Here is a 27,088-nt window from a genome sequence, read left to right as displayed (position 1 = left end):
CATGTATGACGTGATACATACATGAGGTATATATGTAGATGAATAACTTGTCTTAAGTTTTGAATAGGGTCTTCACTTGAAGATATCTCTTGTAATTTGCAAATTTTGAAAGCTTTGGGGGTAATATTCTGTGCTCAAGCATGTCCTACATTGTGCAATAGCCTTTATGAGCATATCATCCTGTTGAAATCTTCTACAAAACTTCCTGTCTGTGGGTTTCTGATTTAAAATCACATTATTGCTATTTATTATCAACAACTTTTGATATTTTCCCCCTATCATTCAATCCAGAATTGAGACCCAAGTTTGAGAGTTGCCTCGGCCGGAAACTAGTAAAGAGCGAGAAAGCAATCTTCAAACGATTGGCCATTCATGCAGTAGAAGCCTTAGATGACCCAGCAGGGACCGATATACCAGACATTGGACTGAGAAGGACAAGCAAGAAAGAGAGTGGATGGCTACAAGCCAAGCCCACCCCTAGTATACCAAATGTTGGACCATGCAGTAAGGATGCCAGCTCGCTAAATAACAGATGGTCACAAGCTAATACCTCATGGCCAAATATACCAATCTCTGGACCAACTAGGAATAGCAAGAACAATGGATGTTTACAGTCATCACCGCCTTCTGCTTCCTCAAGCCCTCCTGTTAGGTATTTGTGTTTTATTTTCTAAAATTGGTTTTTGTCTCGCCTGCATAGCAGAGCGAGACTATAGGCGCCGCTTTTCCGACGGCGACGGCGGCGGCGTCAACATCAAATCTTAACCTAAGGTTAAGTTTTTGAAATGACATCATAACTTAGAAAGTATATGGACCTAGTTCATGAAACTTGGCCATAAGGATAATCAAGTATTACTGAACATCCTACCTGAGTTTCAGGTCACATGACCAAGGTCAAAGGTCATTTAGGGTCAATGAACTTAGACCATGTTGGGAGAATTATTTTCAAAATCTTAACCGAAGGTTAAGTTTTTGAAATGACATCATAACTTAGAAAGTATATGGACCTAGTTCATGAAACTTATGCATAAGGTTAATCAAGTATTAGTGAACATCCTGCTCGAGTTTCAGGTCACGTGACCAAGGTCAAAGGTCATTTAGGGTCAATGAACTTTGGTCAAGTTGGGGGTATTTGTTGAATTACTATCATAACTTTGAACATTTATGGATCTAGTTCATGAAACTTGGACATAAGGTTAATCAAGTATGAGTGAACATCCTGCCTGAGTTTCAGGTCACATGACCAAGGTCGAAGGTCATTTAGGGTCAATGAACTTTTATCCAAGTTGGGGGTATTTGTTGAATTACCATCATAACTTTGAAAATTTATGGATCTAGTTCATGAAACTTGGACATTAGGTTAATCAAGTACCACTGAATATCCTGTGCGAGTTTCAGGTCACATGACCATGGTCAATGGTCATTTAAGGTCAATGAACTTTGGCCGTGTTGGGGGTATTTGTTAAATTACCATCCTAACTCTGAAAGTTTATGGATCTAGTTCATAAAACTTGGACATAAGAGTAATCAAGTATCACTGAACATCCCCTGTGAGTTTCAGGTCACAAAACCAAGGTCAAAGGTCAGTTAAGGTCAATAAACTTAGGCCATGTTGGGGTAATTGTTGAATTGCCATCATAACTTTGAAAGTTTATGGATAGAGTGAATGAAATGTGGACATGGGTGTAGTTGACAAGTCTTAAGTCACCGTTCAAATGTCATTTATGGTCAATGAACGTGGTATTATGTCATTATATGAATGGTGTTTTTGTGAATGATTATTTTATTGTAGTTTTCAAAGTTAGCACTGCTGCTACATGTATATTAAATCGCGTAATGCAGGCGAGACTGCCAGAGGCGTTCCACTTGTTTTTATTTATTGATCTTTCCTTTTTCTCTCTCTGTCTGTCTCTATACCTATTGCAATATTAGTAAATAAAGAGGCTTTTATAGGAGGTAATAATAATTTGTGAACAAATTTTCGGCATTACTCCTATGTGTTTAAGATCGCATGCTCGATCTTTAATGAAAATCATAAGTCAGAAAAAATTGGAACCAGTGGGATTCGAACCTGTCATCTACTGCTTGCCGGGCAGCGACTCAACCACCAGGCTATTCTGGTTCATGGCTAACTCACGATGATCGAGCATGCGATCTTAAACACGTAGGAGTAATGCCGAAAAATTTTTCACAAATTATTATTACCTCCTATTAAAGCCTCTTTATTTACTATTTATTGTCCACGGCGGCAGAAAGTAGAGGATATAGGGTATTCGTATTCCAGTTCATCGTGACTTAGCCATGAACCAGAATAGCCTGGTGGTTGAGACGCTGCCCGGCAAGCAGTAGATAACAGGTTCGAATCCCACTGGTTCCAATTTTTTCTGACTTATGATTTTCATTAAAGATCGAGCATGCGATCTTAAACACATAGGAGTAATGCCGAAAATTTGTTCACAAATTATTGCAATATTCTTTTGAATTTGGTGGCCCTGCTGTTCATTGCACAACCGTCAGATCCTAACCTTTCCAATGAGCGCCGCTCCTACTTCCTCTACTTATTTCTTAGTTTGCCCAAATTTTTGCAGAACCATACCAAACTATCCTTATATTCCCCTTTACTCCTTCCCTCAATATTTCCCATTAACTCTTTGCCCGCCACGGACGACTCGCGGCACATACAGCGGACTGCCAACGACGACTCAAGTCACAGTTCGCACACAATGCATACGGAACGCATTTAATTGTAATTGTGTGCACACACATACAATAGCGACGCGTGTATTGCATTGTTTACGAATCTAGCTTTCGTGTTATAGCTTTCGCCGACGTTGTTTACATAGATATTTTTCGCGTAAAATTGAGTTTTTTTAACTGCTTTAGAATATATTTCGATGAGCTTTCAATAGCTTGCACTGCTTTCCTTGTAGTAAAAGAATGATACAAATTGCCACCTCCCTATAACAATGAGCACTTTTAGAAATGTACGTCCACATAGTGGACTGGTACGAGATGACGTCATTTTTTGGCGTTCCATATGCCTCAGGTCCTCACACACGTCCACTATCAGAATCGAGAATCTCGCCACATCCATTTTGCGGTTCTCCTAAATCATAGTGGACGTGTACGTGAGTGACGTCATTTTGACCGTTCAAGCCCAGCATGAAGATCAACCTTTCCCTTTTGAAACACAGTTTTCAGTGACTTTTCACAAAATAAATGTAAGTTGTACGATGCATTATGTTTATTATAATTGGAATTGCTTTCTGACCTCCAAAATTTATATCGATATACATCCTAACTCAAGTAAAAAGGAATAAAAGCAAGTGAAAGGGCACATGTGCACAAGTTGCACCTTCTCATCACCCGACCGGGTCGCCAGGCGATGGTGCGCCAGATCTTCAGGGTCGGGCAGCATGTCATGAACCGCTGGTTATCGCGCTGTTTCAAGTGGACGTACGTACACGTACAAGTCGAGTAAAATGTAAAGTATTCGCATCTGTAGTGAACAAGGGCAGACGACGACGTTCACTCGAACAATCAGAGGACTGCTACGTCGTTCACGTTCACTGCTCCTAAAAGTCTCCAATAAGGGGATCAAAGTATCAATAGACGGGAAGTCTATTGAGAAGTAGCCAGGGACGATTTCAATAGAAGAGTTTAGTTCATTGTCAGTTTACTCTTTTTGAATGCCCCATTTCAATCCTAAACTGCTTAGCTCATAATGACCATAAAGACATGGATTTGGTATGTAATGAAAGCTAAAGAACACATCTTTTTAATGAATTAACTTAAAAATTTAACCTTCATTAGGAAGTATTGAATATAAGAGGTATAAAATACCCTCCTAAACGAAAAATTGGATACAGAATGTAAAGTTAAAATTCTCAAAATCTATGATTTTATACGTAGCAAAAATGATACCATTGGCAAGAATATTCATTTCTCTAAAACTTTGCTACACAATTTGTTTCAATACGACAAACCAGTAAAAAGTTATTGCGAGTTGAATAAGACAGTGCACGCAAACCCCCTCTGAATGTGGCACCCCAAAATTAATGTGGCGCAGAGGGGATAGTGTACGTGGCGGGCAAAGAGTTAAAACAATTTCTTAAGGCCTCCTTTCAAGATACATGTAACTTCTAAGCTTTACTAAGCTGCAAATTGTATAAGCTAGTTATCTGGGCTTTTTGTGAATGTCTATGGTGGGAGAGGAAACACAAATTAATACCAACAGCATACCTGAGTCAAAGATTTATTTCTCTGGCTTCCAAAAGCGTTAAGGAACAAAAGTAGGATTATATCTCGGATGATTTTGCATTAAGGATTAGGTATCCAGATAAAAAGGTATTGTAGATTGAAAGCTTGGCCAACCAATTAAGAATCGATCGCATCGTGTTCTTTGTTTAATGTAAGAGCTAAATTTTTATTTGAATAATGGATCAATAGAGAACTTGCGAGGGGGGGATTCAACTATATTTATGTACACATGTTCGACAAGTAGAAGACATAAGAAGAGTTTTGTTGGTTGAGAAGTTATATATACATGGCCAAGGGTGTCAAGAGTGAGAAAAAATAAAGAGAAGAGGCAAAGAATACAAATAGGCCTTTTGGGATTTATTCCTTCTCTCTTAAAATATTACACTGCATGCTGAAGTACCTCAGTAAGTTATTTTGAAAATTTGAAAGATAAAATGCTCTCAAACATTTGCTTGCGCATGTGTAGTACATCAATACAGATGAGTGCTCCCCCCCTTTAATGAACCAGATGTCCAGAATAATATCTATAATAGCTATGGTTGTATCATTGTATGGAATGAAATATTTATTTCCTCCTTGCAGGGACGATATCAGGATCCCCTATTCTGGCATCAATCCTAAAGACCCTGGGGACAAAGGTCGTGACCTTCCATCTTGGATGAACTCCCCTGCTCAAAGTGGTGAGGGCAAACCCTGCCCCAAATGTGGAGGTAAGGTTCAAGGTCGTCAGTAGCTTCCTTCTTGACCATAACCAATTAAGAATTAAATTGTTCATGCTTGTCTTTCACTCAGTACATAGAACTGTCCCTCATAAGTCCATACATTTCTTGTCAGAACCCAAGGTCTGTTAGCCAATCTTTACTTGCTATACCATAATCTCATAAAAATCATTCTTTTTCATATGCTTGGTCATTCATAATTTTTCATCTTTGAAATGTATGCAACAACCCTTTGAAAACAAAGAAGAACTGATTTCTTGAAATAAATGGGTCATCATACTTAAAGGAATATGAAACAAATCTAATACCACATAATATTGTTAATACAGGATAATCAAAATAAATCCATTTATATCCCAATCAGGTTTTCCAGTATTGCATACCATCTTTTGAAAGTTGGGATTCTTCAGGTTCAAAGTCTCTGGATGGAGGTCGCCATTTTCACAGGATTGGTTCAAAATTGTGATGCTCTCATAAACTACATCTACAAGTAGATATCTATGTTTGCAATTATAGATTCTATTTTACCAATAATCAAATAGACACATAAAACACATGAATCTATCATTGAAACTTTGTTCAATAATTCATTGTTTAAAAACCCTGATTTGATGAGTTTTAATGATAAGTTTTACACCTGTATCATCTACAATTTCCAAATTGGCAAATTAGATAGTGAGAATCAATCGCCGCTTTTCTGACCTCCATCCAGAGACTTCGAACCTGAAGAACCTCAAATTTGAAGAGGTGGTACTCCATACTGAGAAAACTGATTAGGGTATAAGTGGATTCATTTTGATTGTCCTGTATTAATCAATGATATCATGTGGTATTAGATGTTTGGTTTCATATTCCTGTTAATAACCATATGAAACACCATGCTGTACTGGGCTACCAGCATACATTGTGTGCCATGGCAAAACGCCATCTTGCGTATAGATTTATTAATAATGAATCAGAAAACCTTTTGATAGAACATAGATTTGACCTTGTTTAACCTATAGAATTATGAGGATACTAATGTCAAATTCATATGAAGACTTTCTTTGTTCCATGCTTCACTATACCTATATCTTCCTTTTTTTGCTCTGTTTTGAACAGGGTCGTTTCCTGCATCTCGTATGAACGTGCACATCTGGGATTGCCGAGGGGAACGAGAATCAACGCCAGTTAGATCATCACAAAGTCCTGCAACCCACCTGAAACGTAGAGCCAACAGTCTGATCCATGAACATCTCAATGAATCATCATCAAAAAGGCAAATAGGTGGTGGGATAGTTGGTGGAGGAGTTCCCATGGCAACTGATAATGCAGCAACATCATGGATAAACAATGGGGAGGAAGATATGTGGACCCCAAGGAGAGGTGGGCGAGGAAGTAAGCGTGGTTCCAATGGTAGAACAGGAAGAGGGCGTGGTGGGAAGAACAATGGTCAAACAAATGCCGCCTCCACCCCTGGACGAGGGCGTGGTAGGGGTATAGGGAGGGGGAGAGGTAGAGGTGGTACAAAATCATCGACCAAGAAAGGAAAGAAGGCTACCTCAGTAGAATACGTTGATCCACTCTCAAGCTCCGACGATGAAGTTGATCATATGACACCCTCAACTTCCGTTCGAGGGAGGGGGCAGAGAAGAGGGCGTGGTCAGCCCAGGGGTAGGGGACGAGGTCGAGGACAGGCTAGGTCACCTGCAAATGGCTTACCGAATCCATGGACCAACTCACCTGGAAGCTCTGATGTCTCTGACGACATGGACACCTCGTATCATGATCCTCAGCCAGGAATGCTCTTGGACATGGTCTCCTGTCCCATCTGCAACCAGGAGTTCCCTCAGTGCAGCATAGAAACCCATGCAGCATTCTGTGGGGAGTCCGGAGGAGGGATGCATGGTGGTGGGCTGGGATTGGGAGGCTTCGGTGCACTAAGTGGGGGTTTTCTCAGGGATGTTGAAGCTGCTATATGGGTCGACTGATCATGAAAATATGGAAAGGGACAAGTTTTATCTCCTTGACTGATGTCATTTGATCATGTCTTCAGGTGGGTGGTTTATAAAGCTGTTCGTAAGATACGAATGACTTTACGCACGACTGGTGATCCTTTTTTTGTGCCATGTGATATCCCTATGTAATTGAATATGTCCTAAGAACTTGTTCCAGTCGTGCGTAAAGTTGTGCGTAACTTTACGAACAGCTTTATGAAACACTGCCCAGGTATTAAGTATTTTGTATTCTATTTGTAAATAGAACATTTGTCAGTATTAAAGTTTTTAGCTTTGAGTATGGAAAGATGGCATTGTCTGGAGGACAATTTGCTGATACTATTTTTAAACTCAAAACTTGCCAGTTATTTTGTCTTATACCGTATTGATGAACCAGACATCTGACTGCCGTGCCATAAATGAAATTGTAAAACATAAAGACTGTAACCTGGGGCCCGTAACACAAAACTCAGCAATGATCGTAGAACATTTTTTACAATTGATTCCATTGACTACAATGTACAATCAATGGTATAAATCATGCGTAAATCAATTGCTTGCCTTTTCCCGTAACACAAAGGTTAGCCATTGATCGTATGCTAGATTTTTACGATTGATTGTACATAGTAGTCAATGCAATCAATCATAAAAATTTGTTCTACGATCATTGCTAAGCTTTGTGTTACGGGCTCCTGTGATTGTATACAGTACGACGAAGCTCAGCAATATTTATGTGTTCAAAGTCAGTGGGGTATATGGGTATTAATAATGTTGCAAGATAAGAGACAAGGTGACAAGAAATTAGTGAACCAATCAAACTCAATGCAAATTAGCTTGTCCACAATTGCATGGTCAATCATGTGGGAGATTTCGTCCCACCGTGTTTAAACATTCTGGAAAATGTTGCTGAGCTAAAGTTGTCACACTGTATTTGAACAAAAACTTATTTTGGGGGTACATTTACGCAGTTTATATTTACTATAACTACAAGCAGAAGGTCTAATTCCCACATATGGACTAAGACCATTTGGTATCTTATTAATTTGGTCTAATTGTTGTTTGGTCTACACTACACTTGGTCTAATGCCCACCTAGTCTATGCTAAGTTGGTCTAACTTCCAAATCTTTTTTTTTTTACTTTTGAAAATGAATATTTGGTTCATAGAGAGTTCATCTAACCATAAATACTAAAAAGTGGATATTGGACAAAATGGTATACAGTATAGCTTAATTGGAAATTAGACAGAAATTGTATTAGATCAATTGGTTAGTAGGTAAATGGTTTTAGATGAACCAGGATTAAACCATGTGGGATGAGACAAAATGGAAAGTAGATGAAGCAGGCGTAAACTAATCAGCCATTTACTCATTGCTAGTTGTTAACTTCTTCTATTTTGTTTATTTATATTCATGTAAATGAATATGTAGTGTGAAATCAACATTCAATTCTGGAAACGCTTCCATTATTCAATTTGCACCAAACATTTAAGTGTTCAAATTCTGCCATCTTTTAGGTATGTAATTGTGAAGTCAGGTGATGAAATATTACATTCAATATAGTTTGTTTCTCTGGGCTTGCCTTGCTGGACATTCTAGTGTTGTTGTCTATGTTCGACACTTGGCATGAAGGAGTGCATTTTCTGGTGGGGTTCACTAAATTTTCAGCACCACTGCATTCTAGCAAATGATCAAACAAGACCCGGGACCCATTTGGCGGCTAAATGAGATACCCCAAATGTTTCCTTTTTTTGGAGTAGATTTCCTACTCAACTCTAATAATGAACTTTCCATTCAGGTTTTCAAAGGTTTTGATATGAAAAGATTGGATATCAACCTATGAGAAATGAAATGATTTAGAATATGATTTGGCACCATCTGTGAGTTTAGTCCTATGACAATTTGCATATAAAGACTCGCCTCAAACCCAACCCATTCCCAAATCATATGACTAAGAACCCGGTCTCAATCATAAGACTAAGCCAAATGATAACAACTTGCCTGTGGTATCAACATTTGTTGCTTGCATTTTTCTCTGCTTAATATCTTTATACGCCAACCTCGTAGACTTAAGACAATATGGTAGTCTAGAAAACTCTAAGTACCTATGCAGAGTCTTTGTAGACCCTATGTGATGGCAATATTGCCCTGTATCAGAGGGAGCGGAACATCAGGCTCGGACAAAGAAAGGGGAGGGGAACCTTTTGTCTGCCAAACAATAGGTGCCCTTCCACTTTCATTGTTTGAGCCTGATGTTCCACCGCCTCTGCCCTGTATTGATGAACATAATTCTTTGTATTAAGAAAATACATACATATATATGTATAAAAAAGTGTTCTACAAAATACACAAGGAATCTATCATTTCAGGCTTTCAGCAAATGATATTTATTCCAATAACTCTATCATAGTTCCATGTATATTAAAATAGTTTTCTTCAGATAAACATGTTTACCTTTCTACCAATTGTAAATACATGTAATATTAATATCTTACATTTGTACTCTTATACTTATTTAATGTACAATAAAATGACTTTGTTAAACAAAATTTCTAAGACAAATTTAAGTGGTTATTTTGTGCTCACTGATATTTGATTGGTTAACAGGACATTTTTAAATGATATGAATTATACATGCTTTATAAAACTTTTGAACAACAAAGATAATCTATATATATGATGAATTTTGTATTGGCCAATTTCTTTTTTTGGTAACACCCTATCAGTGTCGCTTCACCCCCCCCCCCGCACCTGAATGACAAGAAATCACATAAACTTCCAGCATAAGGTTGTGCAACAATGCCGAGATGTAGCAAACAAATAGCAATAATGAGAACTTGTGAAGTATTATGTAAACATATTTTCTTTGACATGAAATATTCAAAAAGTATTTATTTGCCTTCTCATCAAAATCATAATTATCAAGATTTTCAATTGTAAAGCTGAAATTTACACTATCAAATTTTGCAGAGTAATTATTTATATTAATCCATGAGATCAATCAAAACCCAATGAAGTTGATCTTAAAATCAGACTCTTTATCAATTCTAAAGTGCTGCTGAGAAAAATATATATTAAGTTGGACTTAATGATGATCCCTATTCAAAAACGGGAAATTGGCCTCAATGAGCATAACATGAAAAAAAAAATTGATACTTCTCACAGATATCAAACATGCCAGGTATATACATCAAATAAATAAAAGAAAAATACATATAAAAGACTACCTTACACTGGATAAAAGATTGGGATTTCTTACATGTATACTTTAAAGTCATGATTATCTCCAACCCTCATTCCAGTTAGGAAGAAAATGTCTACAGCCCAAAGTTGTAAAGGAGGTTTAAACTTTTCTGGTTTAAACCCCAACCAAATTCTTTCTTTTTTTCAGTGCGCACACATACAGAATATGATCCAAATATATTTTGGATCATATAATATGTATTTACCTGAATTTTAGAGCACTTTGTGGTTTTGTGCCCTATTCTGGTTTAAATCCCATTTGTTAAGTTAGGCTTGAGTTAATATTCCGTTGTTAGACAGAAACCTGTGTTAATAGTAAATGGCACAACAGCATTTTTTCTAAATACATGTACAAAAATAAAAGCTAATACAAGATGATCATGGAATGTCATTTGTGCTAACAAATAGTGCCATATCAGCAAATAACACAAGATTGCACAATATATGTTCCTATTCACATACCGCTACGAAACTTTATTCTCAATATATTTTATATACGATTAAATGAGCGTAGATTTTTTTAACCCAGACTTATCAACCATTCTGAATTTGGAGGAAAGAATCTAAATCTTTTCCATTCAGAGGTACATATGGTTTATATGAGATTTTCCTATGGGGGGGGGGGGACATTTTTCCTGTGCACTGCTATGGGAAATGCAATTTCTTTCCTCTTATAAAAAAACGACAAGTGGAGCACCTCTGGCAGTCTTGTCTGCATTACTCGATTCAATATAGCAGCAGTGCTGACTTTGAAAATGACTATATAATTGTTTTTTTTTTTTTAACACCGTTCATATGATAATAAAATACTATGTTCATTGACCCTAAATAACATTTGACCTTGATCATGTGACCGAAGATCTGTACAAGATGATCAGTGATACTTGATTGCCCTTATGTCCCCACATTTCATGAACTACCCTTAAACTTTCAAAGTTATGATGGTAAATTAAAAAATACTCCCAATATGGCCAAAGTTCATTGACCTTCAAGGACTTTTGTCATGTGACGTGAAACTCATGCAGGATGTTCACCGATACTTGATTACTCCTATGTCCAAAATTTTCATGACCTAGATTCATATACTTTCAAAGTTCTGGGGAGTGTTTCATCAACATTTTCATCCGACAAGTTGTCAGATCTGACATCTTTCTCTGATGTTGATTGGCCGAGAGGTACTGTTACTATGGTAACTGTCAGATAAAATGGGACTTGTCGGATAAAACGTCCGACAAGTCCTTTCATGAAACGCTCCCCGGATTGATTTAAAAACTGTATTTTGTGACTCTATTTTGCCCTATATTAACTGTAAATTATGTGTAGCTAAGCCGATTGTTTGATTGCTCTTGATGATGATTGCAGGACAATAGACCAACACAAGTGCTGTGAGGGAAAGCTGAGAGAAATGGTGAGCAAGTTGAGTTGTTTCGGTGTTCAGTTGTTCTTGATGCGTGCCAAATAAGCCATATATTTTGATTCAGTGATTGATTGCTGTGCTAGTGATGTTTGCTCCATAACTCACAATTATGACCACTCGGGAGTGATGGGAGTTTGCTCATGAGTATGACAGCATAGAAAATCAAGACCTTAAAACGTTACAAGTGGTGGCAGCGGTGGGATATGGTACAGGTCGTGAAGATGGAACAGATGATGGAGATGGAACAGGTGCAGGTCGAGACTGAGGAGTCAAAGGAGTCTCTGGATAGTTGCTTATTTGGGCAGGAGATTGGTTTCTCCTCCTCAATACATAATAATACAATGAACTGAACCTGCACACACAGTGCAGAGTTTTTATCACCTTCAAAGAAACGCAATGCTCCACTGAAGCAAAGGGGCACTTTGGAGAGTCGCCATAGATTCGATGGGCCCATTTTCCAAGACAGCATCAGGAAACCAATGGATACTGGTTGTTGGTAAATACCACACCAAGTGGATGGAGGCATATTCTCTTCCTGATGCTAGAGCAGAGACAGTAGCAAAGACACTTGTTGAAGAATTCATATGCAGATTCGGGATACCCCTAGAGCTTCACTCAGACCAAGCATCCGATTTTGAATCCCGGTCGTTCGCTGATGTGTGAGTTATATTGAAAATTACCAAGACTTGGGCTTCCCAGTACATTTTGAAATCTGACGCACTTGTGGAACGATTCAACAAAACGTTAATCAATATTGTCTCCATGGTTTTAGAAGAAGATGAGGCAAAGAAGAGTAAGGATAAACATCTGTCATATGCTACAAGTGCATATAGAGCTACACCTCAGGAGTCAACGAGAGAAAGCCCCAATATCATCATGTTGGCCCTGGAAGTGAGGATGCTAGTGGACCTGATGACACCATCCCTTGACGACGAGGAACAATCAGACGATGACGCCATGAAATTAAGGAAAACGATGAGAGCTCATGAACGAGCAAGAGCTTTGCTTGGAAAAGTCTGCAGCCAGACAGAGGAAAAATTACGATTGGAGTTCTCAGGAACATGGTCTCAAGGTGAGGGATTTGTGTGGCTACATGACCCATCAGAGAAGAAGGGTGTGTCACCCAAACTGCAGCTACAATGGAAAGGTCCTTACTTGATCGTAAGTCGACTGTCAGATGTCACCATGAGGATACAGGCAAGACAGTGAGCGAAACCTGCTGTGGTCCATGTCGATCGACTAAGGCCGTACAATGGGCCTGATCTACCCAAATGGACATGGACACATCCAGATGCTCTTATAATAACCGAAGACACAAATGATGAGGGAAGAGAAACAGTGCAAACTGTTGTGGGGGAAATGAACCAAATCTCATTACCAATGAGCTTCCAACTAACTTGCTTTCAGGTTCAAATGAAATAGCTACAAATGACCATAATAATGATCCTGTACATGATGCTAACAGCGGAAGATGTTACCCTTTAAGTATACAGCAAAAAACCCAATATCTGATGGAGTATGAGAATTTGCTCATTGTGTCTTCTTTCTTTTACTCCAGATGGCTCCATGCAGGAAGGCAATCTATTGCAGGGATTGTGGGAAGAAGTTCTTCGATGGACAAGAGCTGACACAGCACGTAAGGGAGAGGCATCAATGTGAGGAGAAGGGAAGAGATGAGCACGACAAAAGAAAGCACAGAAGTGACCGATGTCACTATTATAGGACCATGAGATCCGCCAACCTCCGGCGTCACATATTGGTCCATGAGAAGGACATGTGTTCACGGGACCCACTTGGCCTGGACGTACCGAGTACGTCACAGGGACTACATGTAATAAGTAGTCCAGTAGCTATATCAATAACAACTTCATATGGATTTAAAATCCCACCAGCCCCTCAGCGTCCTACCGGCAAGCCCCTTGCCATGCTGCTACAGAGTATGGAGGACAGTGAGGAGGAGAAACCAACATCTCCAGCCCTAATAACCAACTATCCAGAGACCCCTTTGACTCCTCAGCCTCGACCTGCACCTGTTCCATCTTTACACCACCGTCTCCCATCGCTCCTGAATCTGCTTCTATGCAAATCCTTGTCTCCGTTGTTGAGGAGAGGGTTCAACGATTCTAATCTCAAGGGAAACTAATCCGACAAAAGGACACTACCGAATCATTCCTCCAGCTTGTGCCTGCTTCGTGGGACCAAAAGCAGGACTGCTACCACCAACTCCAGAAGTAATTTTAGAAGACTGTATTCATGAGGCCATGATGTTTTGATATTTTATGATGTATATTTTTTTTTTCAGTGAACTCGAGATTCGTTCTTTCTATTACATGTTTCCATTCTTTTCTCTGATGCTCCTACCTCCCCTGTCTCGGATCTTCCTACTTCTTTGAGTTTCATGTTTTCATTCAAGACCAGTATTTTTCGTTGTTGTAAATATGTACAGCACCTTCTGGTTTAAACAAACTGCTAAAAAAAGTACTATTTTGTATTTCTGCCTTTAACTCATGTGCATAAGGAAGTTAGAGATATTTCTTTATATTGCAATGATAATACACATTCATCTTGATCTTGATACCTTTGGGTAGTTTGATTGTGTAAACTAAAAATATTGGTGTAGTTTTATTTTGATATGAAGAGTTTTCGTGTTTTATTGCTGGGCAAGCACTTACATACTCTTTTTGATAGTTCTGTATATTTTTATCAGTATATTATGCAAAAATCCAGTATCATTGCCTTTTTTTATGCAATAAAGTTTTGTACTGTTTTATACCAAAAAGTCTATCTTATATACAGCTGATGTCTATCTTATATACAGATTATGTTTTCTATGAAATGTTTTCATGCATATTGTATACGTGTTGTGTATAATTCAGACTTCTTCATATACCAAGAAGTCTGAATTAAGACTAATGCTATTATGACCCGAAACAGGGTGCACAAAGAAATTGTGAAGAAAATGGGCGACGATTAAAGAGCAATTGTTGTGTTGGAATTCCAGAGTGAATACTTGCTTTATTTACTGAAATTATGAACTGGTACTGAACATTGGTGAAAAGATGGCGAATTTGCAACCCCCACCACCACTATTTACCTACTCCAGGCACTCCTGCTATGCCATGGAACAGTAGAAAGAACATTTTGACGTGTATCTCATTGCATCGGCCGCCAACAAATTTAGTGAAGACCGTCGCCGCGCCTTGCTACTCCACTGTCTCGGAGCGGAGGGCCAGCAGGTGTTTTATACATTACCACCTACTTCATCTGGACCTCTCCTGCTGGGTCATCTACAGAAACCGGTGCTAGTGAGCTGTGTTCATATGGTGAAGCCATAGCCAGATTAGACAATAATTTTTTACCGAACATTAATATTGTGGCAGAACGTTACCGTTTCCGACAGAGAGGCCAGATGCCAGACGAGCCTGTGGAAACATACATTTGTGCACTCCGGTCTCTAGCACTTACCTGTGCGTTTGGTGATCTTCGAGATGAATTCATTCGGGATCAACTAGTGGAAAAAACTCAGAGCGAATTCGGGAAAGGCTTCTGATCGAGCCATCTCTTACACTTCAGTCTGCTATGACAATTGCACGTCAGATGGAATCTGCGTCACGACAGACTCGGGCACTGAATGCACCTGCAGATAGTGTGAATGCAGTGAAGTTTAAGCCCAAGCGTAAACAGAAACAGCCTGGTGCGAGGAAACAGTCAACTGCCAGTGTTAAAAATCCACCAGAACAGAAAACTGTTACTTGTTATTGTTGCGGTGATAAGAGGCACAAAGCTAATGATGTCTCTTGTAAAGCTAGAGAAGCAACTTGCAATTCATGCGGGGAAAATGGACATTTTGCTAAAGTGTATAGGTTCCTACAGAACAGTCTCAACTACATGTAGATAACGTTGAGGTTTTGTCTATTCACCCATCTAAGGATGCAATCTTGTTTCCAGTTACGGTGAATGGATCAGGGAAGCTTGACTTGTTATTTGATAATTTGGTGTCTGAAAATTTAATTAACAGGTCAACGTTGATACCCCATTTCAAGTAGAGGGGAGATATTGTGTATACTGCTTCATAAACCAAGAAGCCTGAAGTAAGACTAATGCTATTCAGGGTGCACGAAGAAATTGTGTAGAAAATGGGCGATGATTAAAGAGCAATTGTTGTGTTGGAATTCCGGAGTGAATATTTGCTTTATTTACTGAAGTTATTTACTGGTACAGAACAATACGTTCAGAATTTAGTTGTCTTGATGACGAGTTATGATATTGAAGTTGTTACATTTTGAAATGTTTACGATATGTTTTTATTAAGTCATTATTATGTTTTGATATTGATATTTTGTATCTCGCTACTTTGTCATTCTGTTTTTATAGTCATTTTAAAACAGGGAAGTTCAAAGTTAGTGGGGGGTCATGTGACAAAATAGGCCTCGAGAGGGCGTTATCAGCCAGGGTCAGGAAATAGCAGGGCCACCATTAGGGTATAAAAAACACTGCACTGTGTGTGCAGGTTCAGTTAATTGTGTTCCAGCTTGCAGTTCAGTTCATTGTATTATTATGTAACGCGTGTGTATTTATACTGTGCTCACGGAGTGCTCATTGATTTTACCGTGGTGAAGACTAGTGTTCATTGGAAATCTTCAATAATAAAGACAAGTTCAACGTATGATTGATTTATAAACTCTATTTTCCCCTATATTAACCGTAGATTATGTGTAGCTAAGCCATTTGTTTGATTGCTCTTGATGATGATTGCTGGAAAATAGACCGACACAAGTGCTGTGAGGGAAAGCTGAGAGAAATAGTGAGCGTGTGAGCAAGTTGTGTTGTTTTGGTGTTGTTCAGTTGTTCTCGATACGTACCAACTAAGCCATATATTTTGGTTCAGTGATTGATTGCTGCGCTAGTGATGGTTGCTTCATCTCACAATTATGACCGCTCGGGAGTGATGGGAGTTTGCTCGAGTACAACAGCATAGAAAATCAAGACCTTAAAATGCTACAGACTCGCTCTGCTATGCACGCGAGACAAAAAGTGGGGGAGGATGACAATTGAAATAATTAGTTGATAACTAGGAATTTGTCATAAAATAAACCATTTACGCAGAATATGAAGTGCTTAAACATAAACCGCAGTGCTTGGGATGTTTTAACAAAGTTTTATAGTATTTCTAATGATCTCATTACTTGTATATATATATATATATATATATAGTCGACTTTGCCCACGTCCAACTTGCAAAAGCTGAGAAAAAAAATTGCTTACTTGTTTACATTCACCTTTAAAATATTCTATTGATTATAACACTTTAAAGTTGATTTGTTTCTATTCAAAGTCCAAGGTAATTCTCAAGTCCCAACAGATATGACTAAGGCAAGTATAACTGTGACATGATACAGTGCAATCATATAGCTAACTTATGAAAAATGTCATTCATTATTATCACTGCTATTGTTACTTCCATCACCATCGGTACGATGAGTTTCCATGTGTCGTTTCATCTTTTGGAGGATCATGGGTGTCACTTTGAACGCCTGGAGTTCCTCAACGGCCAGGCTTCCACATTCCCTATTGGAGATTTGAGGTTGTATAGAGGATGAAGGAACAAGAAAACGAGAGTTGGTGGGTAAAGAAAGAGGAGAAAAGAAAACGTATAAAATGTGTAGACAATGCAATTCAATATACAGTTCACCTAACAGAAGTCAACCTAATAGTTTATTCAACATTCATACGTAATAATTTGACTTGTGGAAAGTCAATTGATGAAGACTGGACATAAGGGCCATTAATAAAATTTTGAGAATTATTGCTTATTTTTAAACATAAAAATTTAGCACTGAAGATGGAAGTACCCATGAAATCAAATCATTTTCTTTGCACTATGTGTATGTCTTAATCTGATGATTTAATGGAAACATACTCGTACATATTTACAACATACCATACATACATAGATTGACACGAGGTTAAATTCTCAAAAACCAAAAACTACATCAATATATCAGTAAAATGATGCATAAACATTATTAAATAGGGCAAACAAATTCAAGAGCAATTTAGACTTGCACCACAACCATTTTGATCTGAAAAAAGATTTTTTGTTGTATTTGACTCACTTGTACTCCTCTGTTTCTGCCAAGTGCAGGACATCATCCAGCAGAAGAATGTAAGCTTTTCCACCAGTGGCAGGCATCAAGTGATTGTCGTACAGCCATGTTTTATCGTCTTGGTCCCCAGCATACTATATTGAAAGGTCGGTGAAGATAAGACAACTTCCTCATCAATAAATTTAGTTTGAAAGCTGTTTTTTATGGTAATATTTGACTGGAAGAGGTGGGGGGGGGGGGGCTACTGACAGTGGCAACAGGTATACACATTTTTCAAGTTTGTATAACTTCACAGCTAGACAGCACATTCCATGGTAAAGAAATATAACAGAACCTCATTTATTTCACTTAAGTTGACATTATCCATTTGAAGGTCACTTTCACAAAATTTGCAAACCTGCCGACCATTAAGTACAGAAATTCCACAGTACCCTATATATTACATGTAGTACTGAGGGACTTTTCACAAAAAAGGGACACTGTGGTTGAAGTGGCTCTCTCTTTCACCTACGGAATCCCTATTCAAAGAAAACAATTGGCATGTATGCAATTATCATTAATTTGAGGAGTCGAGGGCTAAAGAAGTGATCTGAATTTGAGTCAACATTGCAACTCTGCCTGTAAGACAGGCCCTGTAATTTCATTGGTCTTTAATATCATTCACTACCCTTACCGATAGGGGGCAAGGGAAGTAACCTTGAAAATTGTAAAATTCTATCATTATTTTCATTTTAATTACAGTGAATTTAATGAAATCACAAAAATTCCAACCAAGTGTACATCAGGGGAACGTTTCATCAATATTTTCGTCCGACAAGTTGTCAGCTCTGACAAATTTCCTAGATAATGATTGGCTGAGAGGCACTGTTACCATAGTAACTGTCGGGTAAAACAGTACTTGTCGGATAAAACGGCTGACAAGTCCTTTCATGAAAAGCTCCCCAGATCATTCATTTTGAGCTCTATAAGTACCACTGCTCCCTTAATTAAATTTGTTAAATATTAAACATACCCCCCCCCAAAACCATTAATACAACTGTATTACCACTAAGGAACCACTTGAGAGTTCCCTTATGCCAATATGCCAACTGTTACCAAATCTAAGCCTGCTGTATAACAACTCAATATAAACTGACCATTCATTTAGTATTGTGATTACTGAATGATTTGAAAGAGGAAAAAAAAGTCTTACCTTAAACAGTTCCGGGTGTTTGATATACAACCGTCCTCTTGTAGCGCCTAGACCAAGAGCTCTGAAAAGTGCATCAAATATTGAAGAAATAAAAATCATGAAGTGTTTGTTTGAAATTGTCAAGGTCTCTGTCAACTCAACGCTGGTATGACAATGAATAATATGTGTTACATAACATGTACATGAGTGGCACCCTTATTGTGCTGTCATCTATTTGGGTTGATTGTGAAAGATTGGTCGAAAACACCATGCATGAATGTTTTTCTCTTTCAAATTCATTACAAATCTTGTCCAACAGTACAGTTTTCTTATGATCTCACTTCCATACTACTAATTTATCCATATTTTCCCCTGTTCTTGGGATTCACGGTTCAGTTAAATATTTCTTTAAAAGCTTACAATTCTTGCTCCCTGCCTGTGGTCTCTTGCGTGTCTTAGAGAGAGTAGTCAGCCCACAAACCTCTCATGATAATGAATGTTGGCTGTGCATGTATGGAGATATGCACAAATTATTTGATAGTTGAATTTCCATTCCTGGGAACCATTTCATGAAATTTGTCAGATGAAATTTGTCCGCACTGACAAGTTCTCTTTCTCTGACAGTCACCATAGTAACAGTCATAAGCCAGAGCTTCTTAGCCAATCAAAACCAAGGATTTTTTAAATTGTCAGTACAAACAATTTAGTCATTGCTGACAACTGTCATGAAATGCCCCCCTGTCCTCACTTTAATAAACAACAAGCAGCCAGTACCAACATGATAGACATCATCACGAATATCGTCACTCAAATTATCAATCATGAACACTATTCAAAAGATATCAAAAGTAAAGATCAATATTTGATATTTTTACAATAGAAAAAGCAGCTCTGAACACAGAATGTGAATACTGAATACCACCCCCATCCCTGAAGAAGATGACAAAGTTCTAGAGCAATGGACTTACTTGTTAGCCTTGGCACCCATGACAAACATGGTGTCCGGGACTAGTCTAGATGGGTCCCACTTTGGCCCTTCTCTCTTGACCGGTTCCACTTTGACCTTACTACCTTTGTAATTACCGGATGACGTTGTTATCACGTCAGTGTAGTCACGATGATGTGCAGGAGGGCGTCCTTTCCTCTGTAAAGTAAATTTGAAATTGCAACATTAATCCAGTTATGACATACTATACTGTAATAACTTTTCACAATTCTTTTTTACTACCTGTAAAAACTATCATTTAAAAATGAATTTTTTTTTTTTTCAGTTGGAGTGAAAAGCCAAGGAATTAGCCATAAGCAGTTTATATAAATGAAAAAAAAAAACCTTTCTGGCTCCTTAAGTTATGTATATTATTAATGAATTATGACTTTTTGTCTATAATGTACAAAATTAATGATAATGTAGATGATGATAGTGATGATGGTGGAGATGTTGAGATGATAATCATCTTTTCAAATAAATGATTTTTTGCCACAATTCTTGTTGTATAATTATGTACATAATTGCAGTGATTATATATATATTTTTTTTCAAACTAATGTCATTTTCATCCTTTTCCCTTATAAAATTTCCTTTTATTTTGTTTCTTTTGTTTACTCTCCTCTTTACTTGCTTTGCTATTTTCCGTTTCTCTAAAGTTTTATACATTTTCTTTTCTTTACAAGTCTAACAATAATACTACTAATAATAACAAAAACAATAATAGTCGCCTTGTCTACAGATTCATGACACACTTTTAACATACCTTTCTTGTCTGTATTCTTGGAGGTGGTCTAAGTGAGAATGTAGAGCCGTTATCTTGGTTATGCTTGGATCTCTGTTCAAAACAAAACAAGAATATAATACAACTAATACATTTTCCCTTATGTATCAAACAAAAACAATGAACCTTACCATCCCAAACAAAACCAAAGTGCACAAGCGAACATATCAATACAACTCTGAAGCAAAAAGGGTTACTTCTGCATATATGAAATGAAGAAATCAATATGATATTGATAAACAGATTAAAATATCTAATTTGATAGAAATTATGGTAAAATGCATAATGAAATATAACATTGCTGTCCAAATTAGAAGAACAACACATACAAACACTTGTGTTTTCCCTAAAAAATTTGTATTAAAAAAAAAAATTCAAAATTAATAATTATTCATTCTCTCATGGGCAAAAATTTTTCACAGCGTATTAATTTGCACATTACAATTAATCAATGTTGAGTGGTTTAGTCAATAAACACAAATTGATGATCAGTAAAAAGTAATTTTTGTTTGAAAGTGACATCCAATTAAGTACCGACCTTTCTCTCTGGTTCATCACAATCATCATCATCGTTCCTTCTAAGTACAGCATCCGATGTCAGATTCATCTTATCAAGATGCATCTTAACATTGATCTTATGAGAATTGTCTTCATGTCGATCTTTGCCTGTATGCTTACCAGATGGTTGGAAGAGATCCTTTGCCTGTATAGTATGAAAATGATAATAAAAAGCCATTGGTTATGGGCACAGCCATTTTGTCTCGTTTGTTTACAACTTGTGATTCTAAGGGAGTTATAGCGCCATTTCCGAGTGAGGATCGAATGATGATAGTTGTTTAATGCAGTGCACATCAATCTAGAGTGCAACAATATTATTCCGCTACAGGACAATAAATTCAAGCAAGAAAATTGAGATGTCCTGCGCAGTAACCTTACTGTCATAATGCCACTTGGTTGACTTTAAGGAAATTTAGTTCTTAAACAAGTTAACTGTGCAGTTCATATGTATTTCTTGACCAGCAGCCTCAATCAGGCTCCAAAGGACCGACCGAACCAACTCGGACCCAATGGAAATGCCAGCAACATGGCTTCATCTTCCGGCTCAGCCAATTTAGCTGTCCCATTACAGACATTCCTTGGTTTGCATCAGGCATTGTTGGCCCAGTGAAAACGAGATGATAATGTTAACAATATGAATCGATGGGTGAAATATACAGAACATTACATAACAGGTGGTTTCAAGTTTAGTGATGACGTTTTGATGTTGCCGTTGAGTCAATTTTTTTTTCATCAGCATGTCATCAAATCTGTACTGAAGATATTCTGGGATGAATCTCACCAGGTGTTGAACTATTATGTGATTTGGATCATATTCATAGACACTGATTGGGTTTTGGAGTGAGGAATGGCAATCTATATTGTGTTTCCAACAAGGCCTGACTTGAAACGGATATTTTAATATTCGAATACCCGTCACTGAAAACCGGACGGCGGACGGGTATCCGAAATTTTACCCTGAAATATAAAAAATAATATCCATTTGCACTTATTTGAGTTATATTTAAGATTTTCTGTTATATTTGAGTTTTGAACCTATCCGATGATGGCGAGAGTCAGCGTGCGCTAATTAAAATTTTTCTGAAAACCACGAAATTACGAGAAGCTGAATATTTTTGGTTGAATCTGTTTTGCAATCGGATTCGACTAATGTGAGTTAGCGTGAGGCTACGGCTACAAATGTAGATCGTATGACTGTGTAAGCTATTAGTAAATGACTATTATTTGAATTATACAAGTCGGGCCTAGTAACCATCCGATTTAATGGTTGCGAGAGTATGTGTGTTTATTTTTTAAGTTCCGATCGAATGAAATAAGATGCAATGAATTTGACCGAGGCGAGTGTAAGTGCGAGTCTACTATTACTAAAAGTCTAAAACCAGACAGGCTAACATCATTCAGCTCCTGCACGTGCTGTCCTGTCTGGAGTGAATCGTCCGATATTTATTCGGTCACATTACACTTGCTACACCTTCAAATGGGATCGTACTTGGAATATTTTCATTTTCATGTCGGGTTTCTCCCCATTCCCCAAATTATAGCCAAGCTTCACATTTCCCAACTTCTGAAACATAATCACACTTCTAAACAAAGATTCAAGACAAGATTTAATCACAGTAACAGTAACTAATCACTTACATTCATCACCTGTAAGTTTTACTGCAAAACACGTCGATTCACAACCGACCACATACTCGGCAGGCGCACATCATAAACCTTTCTGGCACGATCGGATACCGCCTTTTAAATAATTGTTGTTTACGTGATGGTGGATATCAAAATTTACAGTGGATATGCCATTTAAACTGAAATAAAGGAAATTGTGTGTTTTGTAATTTATATATTAAATATTAATTCATGAAAGAGATTTTCAATTGACAATTATCATTCTTTCATAATTCAATAATTCTACCAGAATAAAATATGAAGTTTTGATCCTGATATAAGTTTCTACGAACAAGTTATCAAAATATAAACATACGTGAACAATTTAAAATTTGCAATAACACAAATATAATTGACATCTAGATAATGGACAGTTTCATTCTAATTAATTATTATTAATGACAGTTCAAGAAAGAAAAGGGATGAATCATTATTTCAGATTTGATAAATAAGTCAAAAGAAACAAAATAAAACGGCCAATCAACATGTATTTGACGTTTACATGATTTCAAAATTATCTTCATTCTTCATTCATATCGAAAGTTGATGTGAGAAAAAAGTACTGAAAATGAATATGTCGTTACGCATTTCAATTTAAATTAATTACAAAAAACAACATGACACACGCAGCCAACATTCATTCGACGTTTTCATAGTTTAAAAAATAATCATCTTCATTTGTAACCAAAGTTGCTGTGAGAAAAAGTAGAATTCATTTTGCATTTGATGAATAAATTACAAGAAACAACATGACACACGCAATCAACATTCATTCGACGTTTTCAACTTTTCATAGTTTCAAAAATAATCATCTTCATTTGTAACCAAAGTTGCTGTGAGAAAAAGTAGAATTCATTTTGCATTTGATGAATAAATTACAAGAAACGACATGACACACGCAATCAACATTCATTCGACGTTTTCAACTTTTCATAGTTTCAAAAATAATCATCTTCATTGGTAACCAAAGTTGCTGTGAGAAAAAGTAGAATTCATTTTGCATTTGATGAATAAATTACAAGAAACAACATGACACACCCGAGTAACACGATCAACATTTATTTGACGCTTAAATGGTTTCAAATTATTTTCATTCTTCACTCGCATTGAAAGTCGAGGTAAGAAAATATGCGATGAGTTACGCATTTGAAATCATCAAAACATAAGACGGGAAAGAAAAACGATCTTAAGCGACACCATAGTAAAATCGCCATCGTTGTCAGAACGGAACTTTACTCCATTCACGGACAGTCAATCTCTAAAACTGATATAAGGTCATGTTTCAAAACTGATAAAAACGATGGTTTTCGGCGGGAATATATTACAGAAGAAGATTAAATGATATTGGTGATATATTGGCGACTAAAACTTATAAATTTTGTTGGTGAGTCTTACTAAATGTAATGAGTTTTTGTGACAGGAAAGTGGTGAATCAGTGTCCACGGATACCCGAACCCGAAAAATGAAAACCGTTATCCGTCCACGCGGGCGGAAACCGTTCGGATATCCGTTTGGTGGCAGCATCAACCCCAACACCAAACTTGAAATCACCCAATGTCTATTCAAACAAGTTTACTCCACTCTAGGTGATGAAGAGCACTTAAAGCTGGTTGAACAACCAAAGTGAAGTAAGATTCCGAATGACATATGGAGTATTCAATCCATTCTTCTTCTCCCTTCTTTCATTTAAAACCAACAGAACTATTTTGTCATTATTCATTCTATTTTCAATTCAATAATTGTTCTTTTTATTATTCCCTTAATGAAATGAAAATACTGAGAGAATCAGAATTCCACTTGGTTCAGCTTAAATTAGCCAACTTACGGCCTCCAAGCTATTCCTGAAGACGGTGAGAACATGTTCTTCAGTCACGCTGTCCGCTCCATAGTTCTCTCTCATGTTTTCAACAGCCATGTAGAAATACTTTGAAAAAAATATAAAAAATGAAAATGTTGCTTAATCTAATCAGTATAGTCATAGATATACATAATACTTAGTGCATTTCTTTATAAAGGCATATTTGATATCATCCCACCAGACAACAAAGCCTGAAAGTGACTAAAATATGATCAGATTCCACTCAATTATAGTATTGTTAGAGCAAGGGATCACTTACAGGTACATTATCTATAGAGGCCTACATTAAACAAAAAGACAAAACTATACACTTGAAAGAAATACAAAATTTGTTCAGGGTTGTGTTTCACATTTAAGCAACATGACCTGTGACCTCTCCATAGGACAGGTTCTTTTAAGATACTTGAATGTTAAAGGTTGCCCCAAGACACAATATTTTGCCAATGAAATAAGAACAATCGTACCAACCTGAGCATAATACTGGAATATACAATGGATATCTTTATTAATTCGTTTCTGCAATGTCCCTCGTAAAATCTCCAAGGGCGTGATGGGATTGAACACCACGCCACTCCTGCATACAAAACAATGACAAATAAGATATGTAAATGTACATAAGATAAATCTGGTAATTTCCATACTACAAGTGGGATATTTTGGAGCAAATGTCTAATCAAAACAAACATTAAGAAAGTGTTAATCTTAAAACTCTTAATCTGAAAATGAATCCGTTGCTTCGTGGATTGAGGTAGTCCACAAATAAAGTCTATGGAAATTACAGGATTCAGTCAACAGCAAACATCTTACATTAGAGACCACATCTTTTATTTGTCTGTTTTCTCCTTAAATTGGCCACAGTTTTTAATTTTCTATTCATTTTCATACTTAAAAAAAAACAACCTAAATATGAATAATAGTGAAAATGAATTATAAAATCAGAATTTTCATGAAAAGCTACCACTTCAAAATATGTAATGATTAGCTCAAGTAAAATGACTTATATTCAGGATCAGCAATAATATAGCATTTTTGTCCAGTTCATATATCTCTTTCAAATAAAATTCCATATTCAAGTGTTACCATTCAAGATACAGAGATACAGCAAAGTATGCTATGAATAACACCTATAACCATGTTCTGCATGTAATCCATGCATTGTCGGACCATGACCCGTGAAGACAATGATTGGAGGCAGCACTGTTTTGTTTGTGAACAATGCTGTGCTCCTCCAATGCTTTGTCTCCTCCGGCTCACGGTCCGCCACTGAATCCATGTACTTATTGAAACACTTCTTATCTTGATGAGTTAATAAAGAGATGATGAGTACCATTCGACATTCAAGCCAACAATGTGTTATCATATATTTTTTAATATAAAAGAAAGAAAAACTTGAGATAAGGATAAAGTTACACAAGTGAGAATATCACACTTTCTTGAATTTTTGTTGTTCTACCATCACATGTTCCTACCTTGTCTTGAAGTTAACACCAGGTTGCCTGGTGAGCCGCTGATGTTTGTTGGTAGGAAAGGTCTTCAAAGACATGCAATATGGATTCTTCTGCAAAGAGTACAACAAGTTTGTAAAGAAAAACACACCCACAATTATTAATAACATTAAGCACATACTTGTGTAATGCTGTACATGTAGCTATAATTGAGAAAAATATACTCATCCATTTAATTAATAGTATATCATACCATTTCATTTCTCCATAACATGGATAAATCGCTTCTCCACCTTTAAAAAATACACTGTACCAACTTGAAAGTATCCAAAATCTTTATTGGAAATTATAATCATGGCATACATTCCACATCACCAACGATGAAAAAAATACCTTTATTGACCAACTCTCTCCCTTTTATCTGATAATGTCTAACACTCTAAATGTATTAACTTGGTAATATCAGATTTGAGAAATGAATCATGACCCCTATCTTCTATGACTAATGTTATGATTTGGGAAGGGGGGTGTCAAGATAATTAAAAAATTGTGTTATTTTTTTTTAAGGGTATAATAGAGTTAAACAATCAAAACCTTTCTTTACATATTCTCCTTTCTTTCTTTCTCTCCCTCTTCTCCTCCCCCCAATTTTCTATTTTTGCCCCGACTACTTTGAAATATGATAGAGGGTGGGGTGGTCACCCATTCGCTCGAATGCACTAGCCCTGGGAGAGACACAGACAGACATAGAATAGATATTTAAAGTTATGAATGGGATGCTTACTATCTTGTTACATAGGAGGGCCTTCTTCTTGGTGAGTCTTTCATTCGTCCAGTGCGGTGACAGGCTTTCAACAGAACTCATCCTGTCAAATTCTTTATTGTATTTGTACCTGAAAGGAA

At 37.1% G+C, this 27,088-nt stretch overlaps 2 protein-coding genes across 3 annotated transcripts in view; one reads left to right on the top strand and one right to left on the bottom strand.

Moving 5' to 3' along the window:
• LOC129254580 (DNA repair protein XRCC1-like) overlaps nucleotides 1–10,971 on the top strand; it is a 23,948-nt gene extending 12,977 nt beyond the window's left edge. Inside the window, exons 7-10 of one of the 2 annotated variants that reach the window (XR_010296423.1) lie at nucleotides 292–652; nucleotides 4,843–4,970; nucleotides 6,081–7,287; nucleotides 9,201–10,971. Coding sequence is in view for 1 of the 2 variants with exons in the window: in XM_054893077.2 (XP_054749052.2) it covers nucleotides 292–652; nucleotides 4,843–4,970; nucleotides 6,081–6,949 (1,358 nt within the window). In the remaining variant the exon portion in view is untranslated. Of the gene's footprint in view, nucleotides 1–291; nucleotides 653–4,842; nucleotides 4,971–6,080 lie in introns of both variants that reach the window. The other variant, XM_054893077.2, reaches the window with a different exon arrangement.
• LOC129254581 (deoxynucleotidyltransferase terminal-interacting protein 1-like) lies at nucleotides 9,316–27,088 on the bottom strand. The gene is made up of 10 exons (XM_064112770.1): nucleotides 26,970–27,088; nucleotides 26,210–26,298; nucleotides 25,209–25,314; nucleotides 24,708–24,806; nucleotides 21,198–21,362; nucleotides 20,642–20,713; nucleotides 19,859–20,034; nucleotides 18,912–18,972; nucleotides 17,729–17,853; nucleotides 9,316–17,180 (listed from the first exon to the last, which is right to left on the bottom strand). The coding sequence occupies exons 1-10, from the start codon at nucleotides 27,048–27,050 to the stop codon at nucleotides 17,042–17,044; spliced, it is 1,113 nt and encodes a 370-aa protein (XP_063968840.1). The 5' UTR covers nucleotides 27,051–27,088; the 3' UTR covers nucleotides 9,316–17,041.

This window comes from Lytechinus pictus, chromosome 2 (assembly GCF_037042905.1).
Source record: "Lytechinus pictus isolate F3 Inbred chromosome 2, Lp3.0, whole genome shotgun sequence".
NCBI classification, from domain to species: Eukaryota; Metazoa; Echinodermata; class Echinoidea; order Temnopleuroida; family Toxopneustidae; genus Lytechinus; species Lytechinus pictus.
Note: the sequence above shows the minus strand (reverse complement) of the source record. Positions and strands in the feature narration are given on the sequence as shown.